The following is a 22,933-nucleotide window of genomic DNA, read 5'->3' as shown; positions in this document are numbered from 1 at the left end:
ACGCTCTGGAGACCTTCACATCTCACGGTTCCATGTGAGCAAATGGACTGGGAAAGCTGTGTGGCCTGGGAAAAGGCAACCTCATGGCCTGACTCTACAGAGTAGTTTGTCTTGAATTTTCGATAAGGATTTTTTTGCTTGTTTTGTGTTTTTGTTGGTGGTAGTGTTGGTTTAGTTTACACTGACCACTTGTAAGAAATGCCATGGTTATCTGTGTTTTTCATGCCCTGTTTCTGTTGACAACCGTTCTGAGTGGGGTGACTCACTTTTCTGTGTCAAGACTCTAAGTGGCCCAGGTAGGAGGTAGAAGTAGCTGTCTGGAAGGCCACTGGGATCCTTATGTCTGTCTCTTGGCTTCAGGTAACCAGCTGGGCTTTGATAGGAATGATCTGAATGGAGACGGAAAATGGTGGAAACTAACACTCCCTGCCCAGCCCTGTTTCTATGAAGCGTTTGGTTCTTCCCTTGACTCTTGAGTGATGATAATATTCAGACGAGGCATTGACATTATGGTAAGAAAGGGGAAAAAATGTATCTATCTTGTCTGTCTATCTATCTTGTGTATATATATCTCTCTCTCCAAAAGCAGACAAACCCAAGGCTGTAAGGTGAACTATGGTCTGTCTGCCTTTGGACTCCATAAAAACAAAATCCTTGTTGAACAAAGTGATGTTTGTATGCAGTGACTTTCTGGGTAACCCGTGTGTATCTGTCCATTGTGTGTGAGCCCTGATCCCTGCTTTCCTCCGAAGATAGTGAGTGGTAGCCGTCTCCTCATACGAATCACACATCTGGAGCCGAGATGGCCCTCTCAAGGTAATTGATCTGACACATTTACTGTTTACCAAACAAGTGTCTGATGCTTACTTGGATGTATTGCACAGCAAGTGGACTGAGGTCCCCTGTGTTGGCCAGGAATGCTGTGCTCCATGTAGGAGTTTTACTCTACTCATCACTGCAATTTGCACGCTGCTCCCTGGACACTTGGAGGCCTGTGCTGTGTTCCCTGTAGCAGGAAATGTGCTCTGAACTTGTCTGTCTCCCTTGGCTGCTCCTGGCCCTTGGTTCCAGCTCCCAGGGGTGTCCACAACCACTTGGGACAGAAGGTGAAGGTGGAATTTCAAAGAGAAGCTTGCTTGGATCTTCGGTGACAAGCTTGGATGAGCTATGGACCCAACATGGGCCCTCTCAGAATTGCCACGAGGAGGCTTTGGCAGGTGCCAGAGTTGCCACCAGGCCTGCCTCCCTCTGCTGTGTCCAGTGGGTGCAAGCCAGCCAACATGTGGCCAGAGTGGCTGGATGGTGTCACAGCCCTCAGATCTTTCCTTCTACCTTTTTTAAAGAGTCCCAAATAACTCATTTGAAGTGTCTTAAAGGCGAACAAGTTTTATGAAAATGAATCCTTTCTCAGTTAATTGATCAAATGGGTGAATCCTGACCCTCTCTAGTTTCTTTCCCTGGTCAGAGTGGGGAGCTGGTGTTAGCTGAGGGATTCACTGCAATGTCCTATCCCAAAGTCAAAGAAGAGGAAAATGCAGTGTGCAGAGCTGGGCTTGATTCGCAAGTTGCAGTCAGGCTCCCGCTATGGTAGGCGGGACATCTCTCTAGCTGCTCACAGAGATGGAAGTAGGGAGTTCAGGGATAATTAGGGGGCCAGGGAGATTTACTTGAGTCTGATTTTCCAGGTCAATGAGAAGGGAGGGCTTGATTGAGGGTTTGGTACCAAAACATTCCTGGGAGAGGCATGTCATCATCAGTAGCATTTGTAATTATTGTTGTAGTTTAGCTATAAGATTTAGCTCGTCAAATTTTTTGGGCTGTCTGGAAGATGCTGACACATTTTCTGTGCTGTGGTTGTTCTGAAGGTAGAGTAGCTCCAACCACTGTGAGAAGCCCAAATAAAAATCAACCTCCCCACCAAAAGACCACCTTTCTGAAACACACGTTTCTCTTGAAAACAGTACCCCCTTTTCTCCCAAGCTTCTTATTCTTTTTGGATTCCATCTCTTTGTATGGGCTAATCTAGTATACCATGCAACACGTTTTGGGAGCTCGGGGCTCTGCTTACCTTTAAGGGGGACAGTCGTGTCTGACCAGAGATTGGAGGATGCTTTCCAGTGTGAAGGAGTGTGACGGAGGAGGCACAGACACAAATAGTGAGAACAGGGTCACTTTACTGGTATAGAGACTGCAGAGTGACTGGGGGTTTAGCTGTTGGCAGCTATGGTGTCCTTAATCCAGGCCAAATAGTTGTAGACCTTGGTGTAGACTCCAGGCTTGTTCTTCTGGGCACAGCCATAACCCCAGGACACAACTCCTTGGAGCTCTCCGTTGTAGACCACAGGTCCACCAGAGTCGCCCTGGGTGGAAGAAGGTACAAGTTGTATGGACAGATGGAGGAGGAATATAGCTATATTTACTCTGAACCTTAAAAGACCCCTTTCCAGCCAGCTCTATGGCTCCACGTCCTTCTCACAGTGGCTCATTCTCTGTTCTTCCTAAGCAGAGAGCATGCAGCCCAAGGGAGCCTTCCTCACTTCTCCATGGGGACACTGCAGGGAGCCTTCTCCACCCCACCGCCTTGGGAGTTGAAATCTTTTTTCGAGATGGAGCCTGAGTATCAGTGGGAGCTTCAGCATGGGAAGGGTTGTTCAAATCACCTGGCAGGAATCCTTGCCTCCCTCAAGGAAGCCCACACAGAACATGTTGCTGGTAATCCTTCCAGGGTAGGAGGCTTCACACTCAGCCTGGGTCAGCACAGGAGCGTCCAGGCACTGCAGCTCGTCTGGGTAGTCGGCTGTGAGGATCAGGCAGAGATCAAAGAAAGTCGAAATGTGGGTCAGGCCAGAGAAGGAGACAATAATCTAGGATGGAACACTGAATAGGAACACTGCTCCTGGAGAGGACTCCAAAACATAAGTCCTGGCAAGGGACTCTGGCTTTTAGTTCCCAGAATGATCATTGTTGAACCCCTCCCAAGATGTGATCACAACAAGTTCTCCATTTGTCCTGTCTTTTGAATTAGGAGCCAAGTCCTTAGACTTTGCATCTCTCTCATGTTCAGTGCAGAGCCTGTGTGTAATGGGCACTGGAAATGTATCTTAAGCCTGGGGGCGAGAGGATTCAAATTAAGGGATATGCTTCATTCTGGAAATTGGGAGGATGGAGGGAAGTAGAAGGACAAAGGGTGCCACTCACCACCAGAGCTCAGAGTGTTGCCCCAGCCAGAAATGAGGCCCACGGTGCCAGGAGCTGGAGGGGCGGTGGGCAGAGAGATGGTGGACACACGGGCATTGATGACAGCAGGTGTGGAAAGCTTGATCAGCATGATGTCATTGTTATATTTCTTAACCTCGTTGTATTGGGGGTGCGGGATGATCTTGGCTGCATTGATGAACTGCTCAGTCCCCTCCAGGACTTCGATGTTGTGCTCTCCCAGTCTCACCTGAATGCGTCCGCTGGGAAGGGCAGACATGGTGAAGACCTTCTCCCACAGCCGGGGCACCCATTCCCACCTTCCCCAGGGTCCTTAAGCTCCCTGCTCATGGACAGCTCTGGGGCCATGGGGTGGAGTACGTGGCCATATCACATGGGCAGTAGAGGGATGTGGGTCAGTGCAGGTGGGAGACCCAGGACCTTTCTGCTTCAGAGGTTGTTGTTAGTGGGGTGCGGAAGAGTCAAAGGGATGAACCAGAGGCTGCTCCTCATCCCGTCTTCCCAGCCTCTTTCACACAATTTCCACAGTCACCAGCACTGTGGGCACAAAGCGCTCCTTGTACTTTTCCCAGCATTCTTCACCCCAAGCCTTTGCTAACTGTGCACAGTGCCTGTTCCTCCCTCCCTTCTTGGCCTGGTGAGCACCACCCTTCTGTGTAATCTAATCCAAGGGTAGCCACAGCATTAGCATCTCCTGGAAACTTGTTAGAAATGTAAATTCTTGGTCCTTACCCCCACCTACTGATCAGAACCTTGGGGATGGGACCCAGTGATTTGTGCCATAGCAAGTCTGCAGGTGGTTCTGATGCATACTCAGGTTTGAGAATTTTTGGCGTAGGTGGCGGTTCTCAGCTCTGTCTATACACTCTATACTTACCAGAAGTAGAGTATGAAATACTGATATTCACACCCTCTTCCTGAAAATTTTGAGTTAATTGCCCTGGGATAGGACACAGGCATCAGTATTTTTAAAAACTCTTTCTTAGGTGGCTTTAATGTGTAGCTAACCAGCAAAAGTACTTGCCTTCTTCTCTCACAAGCTCAGTCCACTCCAAGATCATTCCTGCCTGGTTTTATGACCACAACCCTTGCTGTTTCATGGATTTGCCTGGGTGTGAGAGGTTCCTGTCTTGTGTTCACTCTCTGCTCTGGAGAGTCAGCTGCTGCCAACAAGTTTTCTTCTCTACCACCTCTCCCATCCATCCTACCCAACCTCAGTACTTCCGTGGGCTGAAGCCAAGCTCTCCCAGGCAGCCTGGCTTGGAACTTTGCAGTCAGGGGCCCCACACTTACGGCTTGTAGCAGTGAGCTGCTGACACCACCCACTGTTCGTTTATGAGGGAGCCACCACATAAGTGGTAGCCATAATTCAGGGACACCTGGTAGGGGACAGAATTCTCCTCACAGGTGTAGCCCCCAATGATCTTGTCATCATCGTCAAAGGGGGTAGCAACTGGAATGGAGACGGGAAGGGAGAAGGCAAGTCAGTTGCATGTTAGGGGTGGTGCTCCCAGGGTGCAGTTGCTCTCTGCTAATTAGAAATCCTTAAGAAGCTCAGTGAGGCTAGGCAAGGGAGTGAGCGCTGCCACTCCTGGTGAGCATCACTGGATGTGGCTCCCAAGTCTCTGTGTCTGAAGGGAACATAGCTAGGTACCCTGCAGGTGTTCAGATCTCTCCTGGGGTCACCAGGCTGAGGATGCAAGGAATGTCCTCACAATGCTTCCAGTGGGATAGGAGTTGGGATGTGTCTGTCTCACCCACTGAATGCTTCTCTCTTTTATTCACCACCTGTGTACTCCACCTGGCTATTTAAGCCCTGGATGGTCAGGAGACTTTGGTCAAGCTAGGAAAACCCCCTGGCTGAGTAGACCTGGCCATGACCAGCTTCCCCCTCAGCTCAGATCTGTGTAATAAGGGCAGAGTTGAGAGCAGCCCCTGGCTCACTTCGGCAAAACAAATGTAGATGTCATTATTGTCCAAAAGAACAGCAATTCTTAACCTTGGCTGCATGTCTAGAAATGTTAAAAATCACTTGAGAAGCTTAAAAGCCCGGAACACAGGCTGCACCCCAGACAAATGAAGTGAGAATTTCTAGAGTTGAGTCTCTGGCACGAGTAATTTTTCCACCTCCCAGGTGCATTCGAGGTTAAGAGCAGCTATAGTGGAGGTATTCTGGTGCTGTGGGAGCCAAGCCTGAAGCCTACTGCTTTATTTCATGGGCCAGCCTCACCTGGTCTCCCTTCCCAGCATCTCTATCCCCAGCTCGGATATGGATGAATTGCAGTGGTGGGAGTGAAATCAGGGAGAAGGTGAAAGAGGTGAGGCTTAAAGAGAGCCCAGGGAGGATGGGAAGTAGAGATGCCAGATGGAGGAAATAGAATATCAGAGCACAGTCAAAAGAAGAGAGGTGGCAAGAATGGAAGGGCATGTGTCTGCCAGGAAAGGGGTGGGTGGGGCCTGAGGCAGGGCATGAAACTCACCAGTCGCTCCCACAAAGGCAAGGATCAGGAGTGGATTCATGGTGGTAGAGTGTGCCTGACTGGTGGTGGAGGACCCGTCTTTATACCTCCCGAGGATTGGGAGAGGAAGTGTCTGTGAGGTGAGGGTCACTGCTGCTCCCAAGACCAACAAACCCGCAGCTTTCCCCTTCCCAGGGTCTTGCATCAGCCCGGCTGTGTTTGGCCACTCTGTGGGTTTGTGATTCACAGGTGATAAGGGAACTTGCCTTCTGAGAGCAGAGAGGGAGACTGGCTGTTTCCTGGAAGGATGCTGGGATGGGGAAGACAGGGAAAATCAAGCCCCGGATCACACAGCTGGGATTTCTCAGGCCGAGGAGGTGAGGGTTAGAAGGAGGGAGAATGGCCTGGCTGTTTAGGAATCTTTTTAACTATTGGGGATGTATTTAATGTACTTAAGGAAGGGCAAGCGTTGGTCACAAGCTTTGCTTTTCAGTGTCCTGAAGCCCCCATGAGAGGAGCAAAGTTGTATCTAAGGCTCGTTCCTGTGAATATGAAAATGCTTCTCTCCAAGCAGCGTGTGGCACGGTTAAATCTAAGGCTTTGGGGAATAAGAATTCCAAAACTAAGGGATAAGGAGAAGGGAGACTCAGCATCCGATAGGATTCTGGGCTTCCAGATGGCTCTCCTTCCTACCAAGGCTTAAGGATGAGAAGTGTTGCAAAGAAGGAGGGGGCACAGGTTAGGTGGAGCTTACTCAGTGCCTCTGGAGCATGGAAATCAACGGTGCACTCCTCCCCTTCTTCAATGTGAAGACATTTGTCTGTCTCATGTGCATCTTGTCATAGGTATTTTTTATGCAGCCTCACGGTGCCCTGGCTATTGGCACTCAGGGCGATGCAAACTGGCCCATCTGCTCGAGGTTGACAGCCCCACCTAGGAGGCCACTGACCACCAACAGGAATTACTCCCCTACATCCACTAGAAGTACCCCTTTTAAACACCTCTGTATTGCTTGCATCAGGAGTCACAATCACCTGTGTGACTATGTACCATAGTCTATGTACCATAGTCTAATAGAAAATAACCGAAAACAAATAATCCAAGCCCTGCTCATTACAATTCTACTAGGCATCTACTTCACCCTACTGCAAATCTCAGAATACTTTGAAGCACCCTTTACTATTTCCGATGGTATCTACGGTTCGACATTCTTTGTTGCCACAGGCTTCCACGGACTCCACGTTATCATTGGATCTACATTCCTCACTATCTGTCTTATTCGCCAACTATTATACCACTTCACATCAAACCATCACTTCGGCTTTGAAGCCGCCGCTTGATATTGACATTTTGTAGATGTAGTCTGATTATTCCTCTATATTTCTTTTTTTTTTTTTTTTTTTTTGAGACGGAGTCTCGCTCTGTCACCCAGGCTGGAGTGCAGTGGCCAGATCTCAGCTCACTGCAAGCTCCGCCTCCTGGGTTCACGCCATTCTCCTGCCTTAGCCTCCCGAGTAGCTGGGACTACAGGTGCCTGCCACCTCGCCCGGCTAATTTTTTATATTTTTAGTAGAGACGGGGTTTCACTGTGTTAGCCAGGATGGTCTCGATCTCCTGACCTCGTGATCCGTCCGTCTCGGCCTCCCAAAGTGCTGGGATTACAGGCTTGAGCCACCGCGCCCGGCCTCCTCTATATTTCTATCTACTGATGAGGATCTTACTCTTTTAGTATAATTAGTACAGTTGACTTCCAATTAGCCAGTTTCGACAATATTCAATAAAGAGTAATTAACCTAGTATTAGCCCTAATAATCAACACCCTTCTGATCCTACTATTAATAATCATCATATTCTGACTACCTCAACTCAACCCCTACACAGAAAAAACCGACCCTTATGAATGCGGCTTTGACCCACTAAATTCTGCTCGCATTCCTTTCTCCATAAAATTTTTCCTAGTTGCCATCACCTTTCTACTATATGACCTAGAAATCGCCCTACTATTACCCCTACTATTACTATTATTATTACTATTACTATTACTATTACCCCTACCATGAGCTCTCCAAACAACAAATGACATGCCCCCAAATGACATGCCCCCAAATGACATGCCCCCGATGAGATATCAGACTTTGGACCATGGTAAATCTGGGTTATGATCTGATCTGAGAATCAGCAGAAGGTGGAGATTTTAGCACATGGTAAATGGGTCACATATTGGGTTCAATAACGAAGATGTGGAGGGGTGGGTCTAGAATTTTCTATCTTCGATGCAGTGAGATTATGCTGTGCTCAGTACAAAATGAATCTTCCCAGAGAATACCCTGATTTGGGCCCTACCAATGCTACTAAGACACAGTTGTGTAATTGACTGAGGCATAACCTGGCCAGAGCAGTGTGGAGATGGAGATGCTGTCTGTACTCAGGTCTAGTGATGTAAAGAAAGGAGGAGCTTGCTTATGAGGGTGCTTTCCCTTCTCAGCAACTCTGAGTTCAGGCTGGTGATGGGCAGGAGTGAGTAGAGTTCAAGTTTGAATTCTTTGAAAGGTAAAAGAAGTAGCAGTGTTCTGAAGACGATGAACAAAATGAGAAAAGCTCAGAAACTTGGTGGTGAAATTTGACATGGCCAGGCGCTAGAGGCAGGAAGCAAATGGAAACCAGAGGGAATCAGAAAAAATGCCAGAGTGGGGCCCATGGAGTTGAGAGGACACACAAAGTACCTTCGAGTTCAACTCCTGGCATGGCCACCAATCCAGCTTCCTGACAGCCAGGAGACCCACTGCTCTGAGACACCCTCTCCACCCCGTACCCTATCTAATCACTGTTGGGCTCAAACCTAACACTGCTGTACTTAGATGGTGTATGGTGTCTGACAGCTTTACACGTTTTTAAGAAAGCAAGAGTGGTGCATAGCTTTTCGTTTATGCTGAGTTTCACAGTTTAACTTCCCACAAACATGCTAATTGTGATTTGTGCTGAGCAAAATTATTTCCATTTATAGAGGAAGACAATGAGATTGAGAAGGATTCTGTCTTTCCCAAGAATACAGATCTTGGCAGAGCTGATCATAAGGCCAACGGAAGCAATGGAGAGCATTGTGAAGTATGGGAATTGCTGCAGGTGGCATCTAACAGGAGATTCATTGAGGATCAAGGCAGAGGTCCCCAGAGGACAAACGGTACATTTGATTCCTTCCTGGTGCTGTTCTTCCTGGCAGAAATAGATGATTGAATTGATCTTTCTCCTGGCACTTTGTCTTAGAGCCTTACCTTGCCACAGTTCCAGACCCATCTAGGCCATGACTGCCATGTAGATGACACACTTCTCTGCTCACGCATAACTGGCCAAGCCTGAGGTAGCCAGGTTTTGGAGCATTGACAATATGAGTTTTTCCTGTGTTGTCCCTAAATATGTTTCATTTTGTCCCCTTGTCACGGGGTCTTCACAGAACTCCTGCCTTGGAGGATAAGGAGAGACTCTTGCTCTAGCAACTGTAGACACCAGTGTGCACTAAACAGGGAGGTGAACCTTGGTAGAAGATGGAAAATTTGTTTGGAAAGGGGATTTTTGGATCAGTGCTTGTGGCTCTGACTCTCTGTCTGAAAGGGAACACCCAAGAATATGAGGATTTCTGTATCTAGAGCTTAAAGACTAGCCTTCTCCAGTATTTTGTGCTCTTCCTTAAATGATCACAGTATAGTCTGGGGTCAGCTTTGTTCAAAAATGAATGACCTTATAGGCAGCAAAGAGAGCTATAGGTGGAGACTGTTACTTCATACCATAGACTCACATGTGTAGGATAGGTTCAGATCCAACTGCCCGAGCTCAATTTGGAGGACATGCCATTCTTGGTACTGTTCATTCTGAGCTACAGTTTTCTTTGTCTACTTCTCTAAGACATCTTTCTGGCTTGTATTTAGCGCTTAGCACACCAAACCACTGTCCTTCAATTATGATAACAGTGAATCATTTTTGTGAGCTTACTATATAGCACATAATTTACTATACAGCATGTAACTCATACAAGTTAAGAATGTGTTTTTCATTTTATCATCACAACCACCTATGGGATTCCCCATTTTACAGATGATCAAATGAGCTTTCTGGAGGTGAAGTGACTCTCCATCTCCCAGAGCAGCAGCTCCCAGCCAGAACTGACCCTGCCTTCACCTATGATCTTGGCAAAGCAACCAGAGCTGGAAAGAACCAAAAGGGAAGCTTTCAATTACTTTTAGCCACTTTGTCCCCCTTTTTTTCTCTCCTCCTCTCCTGCATTTTCCTCCATCCCCAGGTACAGTTTGGGATGTGGATGCCTGTTCCTACACAAAAACACTTGGGATTCATTTCTGATACCCCAATTCATCCCGATTTTCCCCTCTTTAAAGTCAGATCTCACCTACCTGTTTGGGTCAGAGAGAGGTGTGTTTTAAAGTCCCCGAGGAAGGAGGCAGGGACTGTGCCCTCAGAGGATTATTGGTGAAGTGGATTTAAGTTTATTTTCAGTTTAAGAGAATGTTGCTGTGTCTCTGCCTAGGACAGGCAGCCCATTGTGGCCCTGGGTGATGAGGAAAGCCCACAGAGGCCCAGGATTTGTGACCTGTGGCTGCCAGTGTCTGCAGAGCCAGAATTGAGCTAATCCCATGAAAGGATGGGCGCTGATGGGCAGTTGTATGGTCGGTTGCTATGGGGCTTGTTGATCTCTCAAATTCCAGGTGACAAGATCAATGCGTGCTTGACCGGCCCCTTCCCAGCAGGCTCTGGCAGCTACAAACTGGTTTAGGTGTGGAAGATGATACCACTTTACCTTTGGTTTTTCTTTGAAAAACAAGAAAGACAGATGAAAACAAGCATTCTGCCAGTGGGCAGGCAAGAATTCTCTTCGGGAAAATGGATGTTCATGGCTCTTCCCCACATTGGCCTTGAAAGAGCGTGGCTGGAGAGTAGTTATTATTAAAAAAAAAAGAAGATGCTGTTGAGGCTGCAGAGGAAAGGGAATGCTGATACGCTGTTGGCCCGAGTGTAAATTAGTTCATGGAAAAAGTAATGCAGAAAGCACTTTGGAGATTTCTGAAATAATTTAAAAGAGAACTACCTTTCCACCCAGCAATTCCTTTCCTGGGCATTTACCCAAAGGAAAATAATTGTTCTGCCAAAAACAAGTAAGTTACCACATAACTTACTATATGGCATGTAACTCATATAAGAATGGTTTTTTCATTTTATCATCACAACCACCTATGGGATTGCCCATTTTACAGAGCTCCAATGGGCTTTCTGAAGGTGAAGTGACTTGCTCAAGGTCACATAACCAGTAGGTTGTAAAGGTGGGATGTAAGTATGTTGATCTGACTCTAGGGCCTCCATGCTCTGCTATAGGGCATTCTGCGTTGCCTCCTCCAAACTGATCCTTGGTGCAGCCTCACTGAGGTGGCAGGCAGCAGATATTGTTATCTCCTTTTTAGAGATGAACAATCTAAAGCTCAGAGGTGAAGTGACTTCTCCAGGGTCACTTGTCTGAGGAAAGCAGAGATCATACTAGAACCTTCCCTATTCAGACGAAGTTTGTTCCCCTTCATGTTGCTACAGAGTTGAGTCTTTCAGACCTCCTAGTAGTCTGGAAAGTGTCAGATTCCAAATTCTTTTTTTTTTTTTTTTAACACTTTCTTCTCCAAATCCCACCACATCTTTCTTCTAAGCTCTTACTCAACTCCTCCTTGGGTTCCAGTATCCTTTATAATTCTCCAACCAGATTGTCAGATTTTAGGCTGTCTGCACCCTAAACTTCCAGCTCCTCTCCTCATCCATTATTATTATTATTTTTTTTCTAAGCTACTGATCTACCCCATGGCACAATTTCTCTTTATCCAATAAGGAATTGTTTTCATTACTATCTCCACCCAGGAATCACTGAATCTGGAGAGTGAAGGGAGTCCTCTGTGTGATCCAAAAAAGTCTGACTTGTAAGATGGAGTCGATGGCCATGGAAAACACGCAGGTTTTATGCCCGGAGGGAAGTTTATAGTTCTGTTTATTCTTCAGGCTTCCATGTATGGGTAAATGGGGAAGCCTCTAGCACTTGAGACTAAACCTAAATTATTTTAAGGATAGATTGATTGCTGTAATATAATGGTGAGTCTTTCTGTTCACATTTCAGCCACTCCTTGACCACTCTTGTTTGGCCTATTAGAGCTGCTTAAGTGAGTCCAGGCTGCCTTAGACAGGAAGCAGAAGAAAGCCAGTACAGAGTGTGGGAGAAACACCCATGTAGGTTCTTATTATTATAACATCTAGGATCTGTTTCATGATACTCAGAGTTTAATATATGATGTATGTATGTATTTTTCTAAATTATACTAGCTCTAGATTGAGGCTCACAAGATAGGTTTGGTGATAAATCCAGTCAACTGGGTTCCTTTTGCTCGTTTAGCTTATAAAATTCTAGACTGTGTCATCCATTTGGAAGGCAGCCAATGGGTCAGCCATTTCCTCAAGATCGTCTTGGCCAGGAGGGCCTTCAAAAGGCTCCCAAGGCTCAGAACTGAGTGCTTCATCCACACAGGCACCAACACAATTCCAATTGAGAACCTTCCACCCTGGGCCACTGTGTTTGAGCAAGTTCTGCACTTTGCCCCTCTGTAGAACCCGTATCTTCTGTTTCATTTCCCAGTCTTGGGTAAGGCAGCAGAAGGGGGTTGGCACACGACATGTGTACCTTTCTATTCAAATACAAAGCTTGTTATCTGTAGTCCTCCTGCAGTTCTGTAAAACACTGGAACTTATTCCTCCTATCTAGCTGTAATGTTGTGTCCTTTAATCTTTTCGTATCCTCCTCCCAACTAAAACATAAATTTAAAACAAGAATAAAAAATATAAAGTTTGAAGTGCTTATTCCTTTCCTGTTAGAGTAATCTAGTTAATTTTCTTATGGGCTTAGATTATGTAAACTCAAATGCCTTTGTAGAGTTTTCCTCCAGGGAAATCCACTACAGCTGTATAAATTTTCCTCTTATGTTTGAAATCATATTTATTTACTCATAAATATTTATTGAATTCCTGAAGTGATATTCCAAGAGTTCTTCTATGCTATTTGGAAGCAGCAATGAAGAAGACAGAAAAGGTTCTTGTTTTCATTGCATTCATGTGTACATGTGCATGCATTTATGCACATGTGAAGAGGTATAGAAATGGGATGCACATACGTTGCTTTCAGTACATGATTAGTACATATTACTAAAATAGGGTAAAGTGATAATATAATATGGGATGACTGCTGAAGTGCTGTTATGTAGAGTGGTCAGGAAGGGTCTCTTTGGGGAGGTGGCATTTAAGTTAATACCTGAATAAAAAGGAACCAGCCATCTGCAAGTAGAGTTAGGAGGGCTTTCATGATTTCCTTCTGAGTCTGTAACAGAAATAATTCAACACACACAACCGATTGCTTTTTAAAATTAAATAACCATGTCATCTAGCCTATGGATATATACTTTGTCATGGGTTTTGATTGTATGAAGGATGGTCATCAGTATATTGAACTATTCTTATTAAAGTTAATGTAAAATATTTTTGACACGAAATGATATTCATGAAATATTGTGGGTTAAGGGAATAAATTCTAAAACTACATATTTTATGATCTAATTTTATTAAACTGAGTGATTTTGACTTTTTTATTTTGATAATATGCATATTTTATAATACCACAAATGTTTCTATTTAGTTAAAATAGCTAAAAGAGAAACAATTGTAAAAATAAAATTTTCTGAGAGAGGGTCCTACTTATTCTTGAGGAAGGAATTGCTAGTGGTAAAATATGTTTTTATAGTGAGAAATACATTTAGGTAGCAACTGCACCAATTGCATATTTTGTCTCTGTGTGCTTTTTTACAGATAATTGCATCACTTTCTTATTAAAAACTTACATTTAAAAACTGGCTATTATTCTTATTTTCTATGGAGAAATTAAGGCATGGAGAAATTGTGTAGCTTGTTAAGGTTACACCTAGTGTTATAGCAGAAGAACCAAGTTTTAAACTTAGGTCTGTCACTTGACAAAGTTCAAGTTCCTAACCACAGTGCTTTACTGCTTTTAAAGAGGCAATTTTGTAATATAGGAAGGTGCTTCATAATCCAAGACTTCACTGTAGGTAAATTTGTCAACTTCCTATGGTAATGGGAGCATGGGGCAGGAAGGTAAGCTAGCATTGAACTCATGAGATAAAATGGGTATACATGTGTATTCCTGTGACCTGGAGAATTAGTACACGTGGAAACTGGAGAAGACCCATGGGACCTTACATGGACCAGAAACTAGATAGGAATCACTCCTTTATAAAGTGAGGTACACAAAGAGATACATAGTTAGTGAAAGGATGAGCTAGAAAACTAATCCTAGAAGCAGTTAACAAAGAATATTATTTATCTTGGTGTTGGCTTTGGGTGAAGGATTTTTAAAAATTTCCTCTGAGTATTCATGGTCACTGAACAGTCAGTCCATTGGGGATTGAGATAGACATTCTATGACCAAGAAGATATATACTGAGAATTATAAAATAAAATGATATTGGGTCTGTAGCACTCCAATTTCTTGACAGAGGCAAGCATGAATATTTCCTAGAAAACCCACGTTTACTCCAGTATTTAAAGAATTCTGAAAGATAAATTCACATCAAATTACACAGTGGACAAGGAAATAGGCCACCCTGAGTGAGAGTCAGCAGACTACTGAAAACAAGATGCAAAAAGGCATCAAATGCTGGCATTGCCAGATAAGAATTCCCAGTAGATGCTTAATATACTTATAAAGAGAAAATAATTTTAAAATACACAAGGACCAAGATGCGTTCAAAAATGACAACTCATATTTGTAAATGACCCAAATGGAGTTTCTAGAAATAAAAAATATAATTTAGATGAACAAAGTCAGTTGAAACGTTAAATTAGAGGCTTACTGGAGCTGAGGTGTGAATTAGTAAACTAAACAGTAGTTTTAAAGAAATTACCCAGATTGTAGCATAGAGAAGCAAAAAGAAGAAAAATATGACTGAATAGGTAAGAAGACTAGATGATAGTATGAAAGAAAATTGAATATAAGATATAGCTATACTTCTGGCCATCTCTTCTTCAATAAAATGTGGACAACAATCAGGTATACTGATTTAAGTTTTGGCCCCAAGAGGATTTCCCTTCACCACTACCTTTCAGAACCATACTTGGTTAGACTGTAATGATCCTTCAAGAATAATATGGAGACCCATCTGAAAAAAATGATCTCATGTTTCTCAACTGGAAATATGAAATATCTATGAAACTTGGGTGTGGTTTGAAGGTAAGAGGAGAAAAGCATGAGTGGGTACCATGACACTCTGAGATGTGCTCTTGAAATTGAATTGTACCTTCTTCCAGCTGTATTTAAGTATGGTCTTGATTATGTATTTTCCATTTAATAACAGAGAGAATGCTCTGGGCACAGCCAACGTTACAGTTTTGCAGATCAGATAATACCTTGTTCTGAATGCCATTATGAGACATCTGTTACAGAGCCAGGAGCAACGTTTCAAAAGAAAAGGGGGTCATTGGCCGGTAAAAGTACAGCTTTACACCAAAACTCTGCACCTGTCTTCAGGGCAGTTCTCCAGGTGGCCTTGGACCAACTCAGTACCTCCCCATTTCTTGCTTGTAGTTCTCAAGAATAACTGTACAATGTGCTGGTAATGTAACATCCTGAGATAAGGAGGAACTGGCTAGAACAGCCAGGGCTCTGTTCCAGTCCCTTCTAGAAGTAGGATGTCCTTCAATGTTTTGCCAAGCATGTCAAGTTGCTTAGGATATAACACCCAGAGTGGCTGCTCTCTGAGGTCCCTCAGTGGCAGAGCAAGTAGGGAAGGCATAGACAAGGTTTCATCCACCATCGGCAGCTTTCCTGAGCCTAGTGGAACTGGCTTTCCCTGAATCTTAGGCCTCTGTTTTCCCTTGCTGCCTGTATGTAATAAACACTCTTCATGTAATTTGTGTGTGTGAGCATTCTTTCTCTCTGGGATCTGGAAAGCAACAAAAGTATAGCCCAAGATGCAACGGTCTGAAGTGCCAATCAGGGCACAGCGAACCTGTTCCACACTGCCTTGTGATTCTCTTATTGGGGAATGTCAGGATCTCCTTAGAGCATCCGTATCTATCATAGGATCTTCAAGAAAAACTGGGTCTGCTTAGTCTATGGCCCAAGCAGCAGGAAGCTTTCAACATGGGCTTGTTCTGCCACAGAACCCTCTCTTGCAATGGCTCCAGCTTTACAGATTACATAGTAAATGGAATAGAGTAGCACAATCAAATGCAGTATATCCAAAGTTTAATTCAAAGTCCAAAGACTTAGCATTGTACCTCTTTTCTGTGGTAGATGATCTAAGGTGCAGCAGCTTACTTCTCACATTAGAGGAGATATTTTGACATGCCCCAAACCTCTGGACTACTCCAAAACTCACCATTATAGAAGGTTCCTGAACTTCGCAGATTTTATGTTGGCCTGGGATACATGTGTCATATTGTCATATTGAGGCATCTAGAGAGCTTTATAATTCCTATTGACTGAGAACAACCAGATGTCATTAATGTAATGTACCAGCTTTGTTTCAAGGTGACTAAAGTTCTGCCAAAATATATTATGATAGAAAACCAGCTAAAAAAAGCCTTGAGATAAAACAGTTAAAGGGTATTACTGACCCTGCCACTTGAAGGAAACTGTATCTGATTGTTTTTATTGGGTATTTCTGAGCACCCTTCTAGAAGAAATTTTACCCTCAGCTTTCCAGGAGCTACCCTTCCTGTCTGTGGATAGAACACTCCAGCTAGTCCTACAGATGCTCTCCTCATCCCCAGTCTATCCATTCATACCCATGCCCACCCACAAGCACAGAAACAGCTGTGTCTGCCCAAGAGCTGTGGTTTCCTCCTCCTCTCCCACCTTGGCAGGGCCCTCAGGCTCATGTAAGGGGAACTGGGTAGGAGAGAGTTGAGGTTCTTACTCAGATCTTTGATCTGTGCCCAGCACTGTGTCTTCAACGCTGCAGAGGTATATGCTGCTGTCTTCAGGGCTCGTGTTGCTCACAGTCAGAGTTGAGAATGTTAGGTTTGGGCGACTGATGGGAAACTTGTCAATGACAAATCCACTCTCATATGTGGCCTCAGAGCCCTGATTTGCAGTTGCAATCAGTGTCATGCTCTGTCCAGGTCGCTGACGGTACCAGAACATCATGGTGACTTGGCTATCGACTTGACACTGGAATGTCACGGAGGTTCCACGTTGACAGACATCCCTGCTTGGCTTTTGAGAGATGACAGCACTGAACACAGAACCTAATTCCAGAGAGATATTCATGAGGACTGACAAGCTTGGAGTCAGATGTCTCGCCAGGCAGGAACGTCTCTGCTTTATCACTCCAATGTCACCTCAGCTCCCAAAGGACCCCAGGGCACTGCCTCCTTTTTATTGTGTCAACAATTACTCTGTTATGGTCCTTTAATCTAACATATCCCCTTCATCTTCTGTCTGGTGGCTTCAGACTCTCTGAAGAGAAAGTCTTTCCACCTCTCCACCCAGCATTAACATTAACCCCAGACTCCTCACAATCCAAGGCTCATACCTCGTCCCAGGAGAAGGAGCAGGAAACCCAGCATCTTCAAGTGATGGCCTCTCCCCTGAGTAAAGGCACTAAGAAGTGAAACTCAAGTTCATCTTTGCTTCCTACAGCGTAGCTCCTTCCTGCTCTGTTTCCCTCCTCTAACAGGTGGTTGATTTTCTGCAAGATATGCAAAAATCAGTCTTCCCCCTGGTGGAACTGTGTGGTTCTTCACTCAGGATGAGTCTTCATGCCCAAGCCTCGCAGCATGCACCAGCAACTCACCACTGTTCTCCCACCACTTTACCATCTGTCATTACTGAACAGCAGTCTGTGCTACTGTCTGGGTGTAGAGCAAACAGTGGGGTGCAGAATTGACTTCAAAGAACTAAAGATAATATGTTAGAATACAAAGGAACTTCATAACAGTATTTCAGCTGTCTGCTGGGTCTTCATGGTTATCTCAAACTGAACTCATTCCTGCCCCAGCACATACACACACCAATAAGCGGGCTCTTATTCCTCAGTTCCCCTCTCCCAACAAATGGCATCCCTGTTCTTCTTGCACGTTAGGCTCAAGAATTCTATAAGCCTCTCTTTTTCTTCACCTACCTTATTTTCCAATTCACAAATTAAATGCGTTGTCTCTTATATCTCTTCCCTTGTTTCAGTTGTCACAGTCATAACTATTTTTTTGTCTTTGCTTAATTCCTGGATACTTGTAATATAGTTTCTTCTATTCTAATTCAACTCGGTCTAGGCCATGAAACAGATCATGCATGTGTAAAACTTGGCCACAATGCTATGATCTTTTTCCATTATCAAGCTGATTTCTCATATCACGTAATTGCTTAAAATAGTTCACTTTTGCATAAAAGTAGATCTAAGTTTTTGAGCACTTACTCTGCTTTTCATACATTTATTTAAGTCTATTTTTTGGTTTGGCTATTTATTATTGTCACACTATTTTTACAGATTAGGAAATTTTAGAGGTAAGACCTAGAGACCTTAAATAACCTATCCAAGTTCATATAATCCAAGAGTAAGTAACAGAGTCAGGACTCAAATCAATGCCTATGTGATCACAAATCTCAAGTGTTACTATCAACGCTATCAAGTATTGTCTGACTCTTGCAGTTGCCTGTGCCTTAGTAAAGTACAGTCTGGTGGGTAACTGAAAATGATAGGCCTAACACTCTACAGAATACTAGGAAACTCTAGAAAGACAGCCTTGCAAAAACTAACCTATCTTATTTGATTCTGAGATTCTCTCTATTATAAGATGTTCTATTAAATACCTAATTGTTACCTTTGGGTGGTGTTTAGTACTACCACATTAAAGGTGAAGATTGATTATAGGTCTTACTCATATTTCAAAGAAAATAGAATTGTGAAAAGCAATGTACCTTATAATAGAGAAAATGTGACACTTTAACAATATTTCAGTAACTTGTTCATATGAGGAGTGTGTGTGAAGCCTTTACATCTATTGGACGTGACTCAGACAGTGGCTTGAGGTAAACTCTGCTAAGTAGAAGTAGTAAAAGGTATAGAATACTTCAGTTTTTATTGACATGTAGATATATTTTTAAATCTTTTAGTCAATTGTGTCAAACTCTCTACCAAAATAACCCAGCATGTTTTTCATTTATCCTAAAAGCTTCTGAAAATTAACAAATGATCCCTATTCTTCACTAAATTCCAAATCTTTGCCTCTTCATCAGTATTCTCTTTGTTTGGAAAAAAAAAAACAAAAACAAAAACCAGCAAACATATTCCCCTCCCTTTTCATGCTTTTCAAACTGCAGTGGTCTCTACATTTTTCTCTCAGGGAATATTATGGATACTAAACTCTCATTTAATTTTAATGTGTTTATTTATTGAATTAATACATGTACATAGTTAATGATTCAATTATAACAGAGAACAAAAAGTAAGTCCCCTCTCCAGAGACAGTCTTTTAAGTGTTTTGGTACATGTTCTTAGAAATAATAGTTCTTGCTTGTTCAAGTTTATGTAAATCTGACTCTTTCTTCTTTTACACAGAAACACACAGTCCAAACCTTCCTGTACTTCACTTCTTTAATTAGCGATGTGGTTCTTATCAGCGTATTTCAAAGTTGATTTTATTTAAAAATACACAGAATCGTGCCATTATTTTCCATTTTATTATGAGAATTTTCAAACATCTATAGAAGCTGAAAGTATTATACCGTGAACATGCGTGTACCCACTGCCTAGGTTCTGGATAAAACCATTATTGCTTTACCACATAACTATCCATCTATCCATCCTTCTATTCGTCCATTAATCCATCTAATTTTGTAATTCATTGAAAAGTCAGTTGAAGGCATACTTCACTTCTAAGCAGTTGAGCACACATGTAATTAACTGGAGTTCAAGGTGTTTTTAAGGTAAAATTTGCGTACAGCACCATGCACAAATCTTGAATACTGTTAAACAAGTTTTGACAAATGCATACACTGTGTAACCTACCAAATTATAGAATATTACCATCATCTCCAAGGTTTTCTCATGCCTTTAGTTTTCCCCACTGCTAACCCCTTAGAGGCAACCAGTGTTCTCATTTCTTTATTATAAATTATTATTTTCTAGAATTTTGTATAAATGGAATAACATCATACACTCTCTTATGCAAAGTTTCTTTCACTCAGAATAATGTTTTTAAGATTTGTCCAAGTCATGTGTATTAGTACTTCATTCCTTTTTGTGGCAGTGGAATATGTCACCATATGGATATACTACCGTTTGTTTAGCCACTCTCCTGGAGATGGACATTCAAGATGTCTCCAGGTTTTGGCAATGATTAATTCACTTTCTGTAAACATTCTGGTTTAAGTCTTTTTTTGTAGATGTATGTGTTTATTTCTCCTAAGTAAATACTTAGGAGCATAATTGCTGGCTCATAGGGATAGATGATCATAGGGGTTTAGTTTTATAAGAAACTATTAGAACCTTTTCCAAATTGGTTGTACTATTATCCACTTTCACCAACAATATATGTGAGTTCTGGGACTCCAAATTTTTGCCAGCATTTGGTGTTGCCAGGTGGTTTAATTTGAGTGGGTATGTGGATGGTTAGTGGTATCTCATTGTGGTTTTAATGTGTATTTCCTATTTGTCTGCCCTTTTGCCAGTACCACATTCCTTTGATTATTGTGGGTTTATAGTAAGTCTTGAAGTCAGATAGTGAAAGTACTCCAAGTGTGTTCTTTCTAATTAACATTTTGATTATTCTAGAGTGTCAGGAGCTCAGCAGAGCTGAAAAAGAGTGCTGAGGACTTAGGTACCCATTTTAACATATTTTTAAAATTTCAAATTTTATTTTAGAGACAGGGGGTACATATGCAGGTTTGTTACATGGGTATATTGCACCCAGGTAGTGAGCCAATTAAAGCAACAAGCCCAAAAGGAAAGAGTTAAGTCTTTAATTACCTCCTTCAATAGTGTAAGCAAGAGTCTAAAGCCGGAGAAAGTACTGACTCCCCCTGTTCCATTTTTCTCTGTGGAAATGACCTGGTCAAGGGTTAGCTGGATTAGTACAGACATGGGTTTGTCTCACTGTTGGGGGGCCCTGCAAGGAGAAAGTGGAAACTCACTGGGTACTCAGAGTGGAGAAAAGTGTCTTTAAGTTTTCTCTTCCTCTCCTATTAGGAGGCCTTGACAGAGGCACCTGAAGAAGACCTCTACATAGACCTCAGATAAAGAGACCTAAGAATGAAGGATCCTGAACTGGCAATATAAATATGCACAAGGGTGTGACCACCCAGGGGGTCCTTGACTGCAACTCCCTTCAAAGGCTGCAATGCATTGGCTGTGCACCAAGTCTGGGGTGGACAGAACAGCCTCTCCACACCCTGTAAACCTGCCAGGTAAAGCCTTTGTGATTGATTACCTATGGCCTGAAACATCGTACATAGACTTCTAACCAGGAGTGGGACTTCTCATAAATTCTTTGTGTTCATATACCTTATCCAGCTTTTCAGTTTCTTAGAAAACAAAAACAGTTGAGATAACAATTGAGATTTTAATGACTGTAGATAAAATTTAGAGAGTACTAGTTTTAACATATTTAGTCTTTTTAAAATTCCCACTTTTATTTTAGATACAGGGGGTACATATGAAGGTTTGTTACATGGGTATACTGCACCCAGGTAGTGAACATAGTACCGAATAGGTAGTTTTTCAACCCATGTCAACTTCCCTCTCTCTTCCCCTCAAGTAGTGCCCAGTGTCAGTCGTTCCCATGTTTATGTTCATGTGTGCTCAATGTTTAGTTCTCACTTGTAAGTGAGAACATGTAGTATTTGGTTTTCTGTTCCTGCATTAATTTACTTAGGACTATGGCCTTTAGCTCTATTTATGTTGCTGTGAACAACCTGATTTCATTTTTTTTTAGGGCTGTGTAGTATTCCATAGCGTATATGTTTTCTTCAACCAATCTGTCATTGATAGGCACCTTGGTTGATTCCATGTCTTTGCTATTGTGAATTGCATGGTTTTGAACATATGAGTGCATTTTGGTATAATGTTTTAGTTTCCTTTGGATATATAATCAATAATGGGATTACTAGGTGGAAAGGTAGCTCTGTTTTAAATTATTTGAAAAATCTCCAAACTGCTTTCCTCAGTGCCTGAACTAATTTACATTTCCAGCAACAGTGTATAAGCATTCCTTTTGGGTGGAGTGTTCTGTATTTGTCTATTAGTTTCAACTGGTTAAGTGTTGAGTTTAAATCCAGCATTTCTTGTTTAGTTTTCTGTCTAACAATGATCTGTCTAACACTCTCAATGATCTGTCTAACACTGTCAGTGGAGTTTTGAAGTTTGCCACTGTTATTGTTTGGTTGTCTAAATCTTTTCATAGGCCAAGAAGAACTTGTTTTATAGATATGGGTGTTCCAGTGTTGGATGCATATATATTTAGGATTGTTAGGTCTTCTTGTTGGATTGTACTCTTTATCATTATAGTAATGGCCTTCATTGTTTAACATCTGTTTTATCTAATATAAGAATAGCAACTCTTGTCCTTTTTTGTTTTTCATTTGCATGATAGATATTTTCCCCTCTCTTTGTTTTGAGCCTGTGGATGTTGTTACATGTGAGATGGGTCTCTTGAAGGCATTGATGGCTGGGTCTTGTGTTTTTATCCAGTTTGCCACTCAATGTCTTTTAAGCAGGTGTTTAGCCCATTTATATTTGAGATTAGTATTGATATGTGTGATTTTGATCTCATACCCATGTTGTTCGCTGGTTGTTATGTAGATTTGATAGTGTAGTTGCTTTATAGGGCCTATGGGCTATGTGCTCAAGTGTTTTATGGCAGCAGGTTCTTTAGATTCCATATTTAGCACTCCCTTAAGGACCTTTTGTAAGGATGGTCTACTTAAAACAAATTTCCTCAGCATTTGCTTGTCTAAGAAGGATTTTATTTCTCCTTCATTTTTGAAGCTTAGTTTGACAGGATATAACATTTTTGTTAGTTGAATTTTTTTCAGGATGCTGAAAATAGTCTCCTAATCTCTTCTGGTTTATAAGTTTTCTGCTGAGAAGTCTGTGGCTAGCCTGATGTGGTTTCCTCTGTAAGTGACTTGACCCTTCACTCTAGCTGCCTTTATAATTTTT

The 22,933-nt window shown here is 42.7% G+C and overlaps 2 protein-coding genes and 1 gene segment (V, D, J or C); all 3 read right to left on the bottom strand.

Moving 5' to 3' along the window:
* Nucleotides 1-17,493, bottom strand: part of LOC105546599 — a 135,936-nt gene extending 118,443 nt beyond the window's left edge. The window contains 2 exon segments of the V gene segment in view: nt 16,732-17,024; nt 17,312-17,493. Coding sequence covers nt 16,732-17,024; nt 17,312-17,345 — 327 coding nt within the window.
* The window catches only part of LOC105546604, a 261,509-nt gene that overhangs the window by 122,633 nt on the left and 115,943 nt on the right, over nt 1-22,933 (bottom strand). The gene's annotated exons all lie outside the window — the stretch shown is intronic.
* On the bottom strand, nt 2,158-5,736 carry LOC105546598 (trypsin-2-like). 3 transcript variants are annotated; one of them, XM_011989858.1, is made up of 6 exons: nt 5,697-5,736; nt 4,510-4,669; nt 4,115-4,156; nt 3,199-3,458; nt 2,661-2,797; nt 2,158-2,360 (listed from the first exon to the last, which is right to left on the bottom strand). In XM_011989858.1, exons 1-6 carry the CDS (start codon nt 5,734-5,736, stop codon nt 2,208-2,210), a joined length of 792 nt encoding a protein of 263 aa, XP_011845248.1. In that variant the 3' UTR covers nt 2,158-2,207. The 3 variants fall into 3 exon arrangements, with proteins under 3 accessions (XP_011845248.1, XP_011845249.1, XP_011845250.1); XM_011989859.1 differs by lacking the exon at nt 4,115-4,156; XM_011989860.1 differs by lacking the exon at nt 4,115-4,156 and having other exon boundaries at nt 4,513-4,669.

This window comes from Mandrillus leucophaeus, unplaced genomic scaffold, assembly GCF_000951045.1.
Source record: "Mandrillus leucophaeus isolate KB7577 unplaced genomic scaffold, Mleu.le_1.0 Scaffold365, whole genome shotgun sequence".
NCBI lineage: Eukaryota > Metazoa > Chordata > Mammalia > Primates > Cercopithecidae > Mandrillus > Mandrillus leucophaeus.
This window is presented reverse-complemented; position numbering and strand designations above follow the sequence as displayed.